Below are 8252 nucleotides of genomic sequence, written 5' to 3'. Positions count from 1 at the left end.
AAACAAAAATAAAAAATAAAAGATAAAAGAATAAAATAAAATTTTATTATTTTTATTATTGTTTTATAAAATTTTAGAAATAAAAAATACTAAAAAGAAATATAAAAATAAAGATATAAATCAAATACAAACGAAAAGATTTTAAATGCCACAAGTACCTCTTCAAAGCACTAAAGATACGAGGCTTTAATAATTTTCTTTATAGTAAATAAAAAATATATTATTTTCAAAAACAAAATAAAATCATTTTATTTATTAAAAATTTCTTTTTAAACAATTCGTCTAATGTCTCAGCGAATTGCATTAAGTTTCTCTCAGTTATCCTAGTGATTCGACGAATTGCATGCAGGTTATCTAATTATAAAAGGCGCTCCTTCCCTCTGTCATTTTCACTTTCTCTCAAATTCCATATTCATTTCTCTCAATTGTTTCTTCCTTTTTCACTCAACTATATTATTCATCTTATTTTAGGATAATTTTTTTCTCTTTATTCTTGTTTTTATTTATTTTTCATATTATATTTATTTAAATATTTAGTTTAGATAATATTAATAATAATAATATGATATAAATTGTTACAGGAATAAATATTTTAGAATAATTTATGATTTTAAAATTGATAATAATATATAAAGTAATTTTTAATTATTATAAGAATAAAGATGTTAGAATAGATTACAATATATAGAAATAAAAATTTATATTAGAGCGCGAAGGTTGCAGAAGGCTTAGAAAATGAGGGTTGAATCTATGACATTCTTTTACTTTAATGGAATAACACTTTTAAACCAAACTTGCAATCTGAATCTGTTTGAACTCATGATTATCAGAAAAAAGAACAGAGCAGGGAAGAGAGAAGCTGACACCATCATGTATCCTGGTTCGGTTGCCTTGTGCAATGCAACTTACGTCCGGTCTCCACCACAACAGTGGTGGAATTTACACTATAGTTCAACTATTACATACACCAATTTCACAGAATTAACACAATCCTTTCACACTAAATTTCTAACCTAACTTGACTTGGTTATGCTAATATCTAACTCTTCAGTCTTAGTGCTAACCCAACTAAGAAAGGGATACCTCATAGGTACAAGATACAAGACACAAACTCAACCTAAAGAAATCTGAAATAACTCTAGGCTTTTCTCTCTTGTGTATCTCTCTGCCTCTTTTACTCTTAGGCTTTTACTTAAGCTCTCTCAGTATGCATTTTACCTCAAGAAATTACAGAAAGATAAACATTAAAAAGAAAATTACAAACTGTAAAACATGAAGGAGATTGATACTTCAACAGCCTCTGATGCTATGTATTGAACCAGGTTTAGCGAACACTAATCAAGTTCTTCATCTTGGCGGAATGCTTCTTTCTCTAGATAGCACTGTCCAAAATGTTGAACCCTCTCAGGAAGCTCTCAATGAAACCTTCACTCTGGTTCTTTTCCCCTTAGCTTCTGAATGATAAAAAACTCTTCTTTTGTATCTCCTTACATGTTGCTAAGTTACTCTCCCTAGGTTAACTCCTTGAGCTGTGTGCTTTACCAACTCATCACATCACCTTTCCAGTTAATCCTCAAATTAGGAACTTTAGTTCTGACTTTCTCTTGTTAATTGAAAGTCACAGGACAGCAGAAATAGATATTTTCAATGGTAAACCCAAATCTTGGCCATTGAAACACTACTTGGTCCCCAAGATACACTTATGACTGTAAATACATAGCAGTGAAGAGTAGAAATCATCTTTCCCATGTATCCTATTTCGGACTAGCGGAGAGTTAGGAAGAAGAGAAGAAAGCAATATGTATGCAATAGGAAATATGTTACCTTGACCTTTGCCTTAGCTTGATTTCGTTTGATTTTACTGATTTAATCTCAACCTTTCTTATCTAACCTTCACTTTCTTTCTTCTTCTGTGAATAGCTTAGGAACTAAGAACTCTCTCACTTCTGTGATTTCTGACCAAGAGGAAAAAGTAAACGTTGCTTTTGGTGAAAGCAAATGGGAGGGAATTGCTTGCTATCGGGTTTGGATTTGATCAATTCATTTGGCCCGTTTTGATTTCTCAACTTTGTTTCCATTTGGGATTTGTTTGTATTGTCATCCCATCAACATGATTAATTTGTTCCATCGTGGGCTACAGCTGAATATTTAATTTTTGGCCTGCATCACTTCAATCAAAATAATCAAAACTAATTAGTTAATTTGCCCAATAAAGTAATGCTTGTCATCATTAATTAATTTAGTTAATTTTTTAACTCAAGAATCTCCCCCTTGATGACAAACATAATTAAACATTAATGAAAAGGAATTGAGTTTTAGTAAAGTTAAGAAACTTTCCTTTGAATGATGTTGCTTGCTTTTGTGTTGCTCCCCCTTTCCTTTTCAAGGGTAGCTCTCCCTAGATTTATGCACTTCTTTTTGTTCCTGTTTACATTATACTTATAGGGAGCATAATAAAGAGCTGCATATAATTCAACTTTGACTAAGGAAGTTTAAACAACCAGCAATACCAAACCATCCCAAAATACATGTCATGCCAGTACTTTTGACAAAAAACTATTTCAGAAAATGATCATGCTTTGACAAAGACATAACATTAAGACTAGTATTCATATAACATAAAAGTAATTTTTAAATCTTATGCCAAAAATTCACAGCAGTAGCAAATTTTGCAAATCAAATTTTTTCATGCCAACAACATTGTAGCAGCAGCAATCAACATTCCAAAAAAAAAAAATCAAATATTCACAATTCTGCTGCTCATGCGCTATTACTCCCCCTTTTGTCATCAAAGGTGCAAAATAGGCAAATTCAAGTAAAAGCTGCACCATAAAATCTGCAAGAAAGTGTTAATGCACAGTCTAAAATACCAAATTAATTTAAAGTAAATACAGCAGTTGTTAAAGTATTACAGTAATCCGGAATAACAGACAGAAGTTCAAAAGTAACAAAAGAGACAGTTTTCATGAGACAAAAGTGAGCAGACAGCAGCAGCTTTGACGTTAGGATTTTTGCTAGTAAAGAATTTTATAAAAATAGTTGCGTTGTAGATATAGCTTCTAAACTAACAGAAATTCCTTCGTACAAAAGTTTTGGTTTTCACAAGTAACAAATCCCTTAAAATTGATAACCGAGTATTTAAACCTCGGGTCGTCTTCTCAAGGAATTGCAGGGAGGTATGTTCTTATTATTGGCTATGAAAAAGGTAAAATTGGGGGTTTTGGATTAAGGTAAAAGGTTAGCTGAATGACAAGTAAAATAAAATAATAATAACTGTAAAATAAACTCTTGGCAAGGTATGAGAAATTGGAAATCCAGACTTAGTTATTCTTATCAATAATAATGACAGTTGAATCTTAATTCCACTTAGTTAACCTTTGCTAAAGCAAAGGAAAGTCAAGGGACTAATTAGTTTGACCTTCGAATCCTATTTATTTCCTAAGAAAAGGTTGGGATTATTGAAGTTTAGTTCAATTAGCAAAGATAACAATTATCAATTATGTTGAGCTAAGATATCTCCTGAGTTACTGATTTCTTAACCAAAGCCAAGAATGTAGAAAGCTAAATTAAAATCATAAATATCTGGAATACCTCAAATATCATTAAATAAGAAAATCATAATGAAAGTGGCATAGGCCAAATAGGCAACATAACTAATACAAGCAAGCATTCAAATGTCTGAAAATAAGAAATAACATAGAGTAAAAGAACATTGAACCTGGGATTGAGAGTCACTCCTAAAACTAAGAGAAGTCCTAGATCCTAAATCCTAATCCTAAAGAGAGAGAGGAGAGAACCTCTCTCCAAAACTAGATCTAAATCATAGAAAGTAACTAAAATGCCAGCTCCGCCCTTTGAATGGATGCATTCCCTCACTTCATAACCTCTGGTCTATGGCTTCTGGACTTGGATTTGGGCCAAAAAGGGATTCAGAATCCGCTATGAGCGTTTTTTGCAATTTCTGGTGCGTGGCCTCTGTCACGAGTCCGCGTGGGTCACGCGGTCGCGTCAATTGGAGTTTTCCTTGTCGTGCGGTCGCTTCAGTCATGCGGCCGCGTCATACGTGTTCTACGTTAGGCGCGCGGTCACGTCAACCATGCGGCCGTGTCGCTGCTTCTTCGCGCTTGGCATGCGGCCGCGTCGTCCATGCGGTCGCGTGGATGCCAGTTTCTCCAAAACTCCGTTTTATGCTTTCCTTCCATTTTGTATGTTTCCTTTTCCATCCTTTAAGTCATTCCTACCTTAGAATATTTGAAACTACTCAACACACTAATCATAGCATCGAATGGAAATAAAGGTAATTAAAATAATTAATTTTAAAGCATAGGGAACATGTTTTTCACATACATCACATAATAAGGAAGGGAAAGTAAAACTATGCAATTAATATGAATAAGTGAGTGAAGGATTGAATAAATCACTCAAACTAAGCACAGAATATATCACAAAATATGGGTTTATCAACTTCCCCACACTTAAGTAATAGCATGTCCTCATGCTATGTCCAAGGTAAAAAGTAAGGTTGAAGTGGTTGAATGCCATGCAATGCAATTCTAATCTAAATGCAACTAACTAAATGCATGGTGCAATTCTAATTTTATTCACTCATATATAAAGCTTACATGTAGTTAAATCAATTCACATTCTCAAGGAATCATATATATATAGCCAACCTTAGATAATGATAAAGCACTTTTACAATTGAGATGGGAGAGAAAAACATTTTATAAACTTGCAAGACAATTAGTAATTTAAGCAGAGATATATGTTAATGAGTTAGTGAACCCTCACTGGATTTTGTGTTTACTCTCTAGTCACTTAGTGTTTATTGGGTTAATCACTCTATTCTTCTTTTTATCCTTACTTTCTATAACTTTGTTCTTCATCTAACCAATCAACAATTATAAAATATAGACATACCAAAAATCATGAGGTCTTTAATTAAGGTTGTAATGGGGCCAGGGTAAAGGTAAGGGTATATGTATAAGGCTAAGTGAGCTAATAAGTGAAATCCTTAATTAGTCTAAGATCTCACCTAACATACATAATTTCTAAAGTAAAGCTTCTTTACCTATTTTCCCATAATTCCCACTTTTTATGTTACATGCTCATGTATTAGTTTTAATATTTGCTCCATGTGCATTTGCTTTTAATTTGCATATTTTTTTTAAATGCACATGGTAATTAATTATTTTAATTTCACATGAGCATGCTTCCCAAAACATTTTTATTCTTTTCAACTTCTCTACCTTTGTTTCTATCATCCATGTTCCCATAAAGTTTTCCCACACTTAATTAATTACACAATTTCTATCTTAAGCTAACCAAGGATTCAACTTGGGATTTTTAATTTATTTTTCTGCTTAAGGCTAGTAATGTAGTTATAGAACAAGAGGGGATTAAAAGGCTCAAGGGGGCTAATGAGGATGGCATAAAAGGTAGGCTTTATTTGGGATAAGTGAGTTAAAATCAAACAAGGCCTCAATCACGCTCTTGGTATGTATCTATATTCTATAATCGGACATATAGATTAAAACAAAGCAAAGAACACCAGAATAAAAAAAGAAGGGTGGAACACACAGGAATAAAATATTATGGTTTAAATATAACCATACAATTAAGCTCAAAACTCACAGGCTGTATGTTCTCAAACTCATAAATCATGTATCACTTAAGTATGTCATGCAAGTAGAAATCAAGAGTTCCCATTATACTCAATGTAAAATATATTGAATGGCTTTAAAGTTTATGTTCCTCCTTGATGAAATGTTGTTAACTTAACTACATGATGTAATACTTTGTATACAAAGTGTGCGGATTGTTTTGATCTTGTTTAAATTTCCTAGTCTACTCCTTTTATTCTGATCAAATTAAACTATTATATGCCAAAAGGGTAAACTATACTAATAAATCCACATACTCTATAGCTAATAAGTTAGAACTGCAAACTAAACTAAATGGCTAAAATATGAACTAAAGTGCAAAATGCAGAAATAGAGTAAAAATACATGAAAGTAGCAATGTATAAGTACTTAGAAAATAAAAAGAAAAATAAAAAATAAAGAGAAAAATATAGAAAAACAGCCAAAATAAAAAAAGAAGGGTCTGTAGTGGTTCACCAAAATAGTATGCTAGAGATGGCGACCTTCCCACACTTAAAATAAAGTATCGTCCTCGATGCTCGCTCAAACTGGGTGTGAAGGGGTGTCATCACTGGTAGGGTGGATAGCTGGAGTCTCTGTGGTGGTGGTCTGAGGATTTGTCTGCTGTAGAGGAGGTGCTGACTGAATGGGAATCTCGGGATCTGCAGCCTGGATCTGATGTGGGATCTCCTGCTGTGGTGCAGCCTGCTCGGTGCCTGCCTGTGCAGCCTGAGGGGGTGCCAGCTCCTCCTCGTGCTCATCCACCTCCTCCTCAGATGGGTCTAATGGTGTGTCAGGCTCGGAGGGGATGTCGCCGCCAGATCGAATCAAAAGCTTTAGGTGCTCATAGCGTCGCCTGTTGCGACGCTCAGATCTCTCATACCGGCGCCGGTTGCGGTGCTCCATTCTGTCTAGCTGCTGAAATAGGCGGTGCACAAGGTGATAAATTGGCTCTGAGGTAGGTGGAGGTGCAGTAGTGGTAGCAGGGGTAGCTGTGGAAGAAGAAGGACCAGCAGATGGTGTGGCTGTCTCATCAGTAGCAGTGAAGGGTGGGGGTCTGTAGCCCAAAGCTAGAAAGTTCCTACTGTGAGAAATAATCTTCCTGTGGTCTGCAGCCGTGGGTTTTTCATCGGCATCCTCCCAAGGCACGTGGTGCACGAAATTGTGATCATCAATGGCGCCATCAACATGGTATGCTCAATTGCAATCTTAACTCTTTATCACAACTTCGCACAACTAACCAGCAAGTGCACTGGGTCGTCAAAGTAATAAATCTTACGCGAGTAAGGGTCGATCCCACGGAGATTGTTGGTATGAAGCAAGCTATGGTCATCTTGTAAATATCAGTCAGGCAAATTTAAATGGTTATGGAGGATTAATGATTAAAACATAAAATAAAGATAGAGATACTTATGCAATTCATTGGTGAGAATTTCAGATAAGCGTATGGAGATGCTTTGTCCCTTCCGTCTTTCTGCTTTCTTACTATCTTCATCTAATCCTTCTTACTCCTTTCCATGGCAAGCTGTATGTTGGGCATCACCGTTTTTAGTGGCTACAATCCCGTCCTCTCAGTAAAAATGTTCAACGCGCTCTGTCACAGCATGGCTAATCATCTGTCGGTTCTCGATCATGTCGGAATAGAATCCAGTGATTCTTTTGCGTCTGTCACTAACACCCCACAATCGTGAGTTTGAAGCTCATCACAGTCATTCAATCCTTGAATCTTACTCAGAATACCACAGACAAGGTTTAGACCTTCCGGATTCTCTTGAATGCCGCCATCAATTCTAGCTTATACCACGAAGATTCTGATTGTTAGAACGGAGGTGGTTGTTAGGCACACGTTCATAGGTGAGAATGATGATGAGTGTCACGGATCATCACATTTATCAAGTTGAGGAACAAATGATATCTTAGAACAAGAATAAGCTGAATTGAATAGAAGAACAATAGTAATTGCATTAATACTCGAGGTACAGCAGAGCTCCACACCTTAATCGATGGTGTGTAGAAACTCCACTGTTGAAAATACATAAGAACAAGGTCTAGGCATGGCCGAGAGGCCAGCCCCCATGATCTAAGATAGCATAAGACTACTCAAAGATAGCTACCAAGATGATCTAAGAACTAGACGTCCAAAGATGAAAATACAATAGCAAAATGTCCTATTTATAGAGAACTAGTAGCTTAGGGTTTACAAATATGAATAAATGACGTAAAAATCCACTTTCGGGCCCACTTGGTGTGTGCTTGGACTGAGCATTGAAGCATTTTTGTGTAGAGACTCTTCTTGGAGTTAAACGCCAGCTTTTGTGCCAGTTTGGGCGTTTAACTCCCATTCTTGTGCCAGTTCCGGCGTTTTACGCCAGAATTCTTGAGCTAACTTGGAACGCCTGTTTGGGCCATCAAATCTCGGGCAAAGTATAAACTATTATACATTGCTGGAAAGCCCAGGATGTCGACTTTCCAACGCAGTTAAGAGCGCGCCAATTGGGCTTTTGTAGCTCCAGAAAATCCACTTAGAATGCAGGGAGGTCAGAATCCAACAGCATCTGCAGTCCTTTTCAGCCTCTGAATCAGATTTTTGCTCAGGTCCCTCAATTTCAG

General features: G+C 35.7%; 1 protein-coding gene across 1 annotated transcript in view; it reads right to left on the bottom strand.

Annotated features, from left to right (window-relative positions):
• Nucleotides 1–6185: 6185 nt before the first annotated feature.
• The window catches only part of LOC107466133 (extensin-like), a 10334-nt gene continuing 8267 nt past the window's right edge, over nt 6186–8252 (bottom strand). Inside the window, exon 2 of the mRNA XM_016085120.1 lies at nt 6186–6699. Coding sequence (XP_015940606.1) covers nt 6186–6699 — 514 coding nt within the window. The remainder of the gene's footprint in view (nt 6700–8252) is intronic.

The sequence above is a fragment of the Arachis duranensis genome, chromosome 9 (genome assembly GCF_000817695.3).
Source record: "Arachis duranensis cultivar V14167 chromosome 9, aradu.V14167.gnm2.J7QH, whole genome shotgun sequence".
NCBI classification, from domain to species: Eukaryota; Viridiplantae; Streptophyta; class Magnoliopsida; order Fabales; family Fabaceae; genus Arachis; species Arachis duranensis.
Note: the sequence above shows the minus strand (reverse complement) of the source record. Positions and strands in the feature narration are given on the sequence as shown.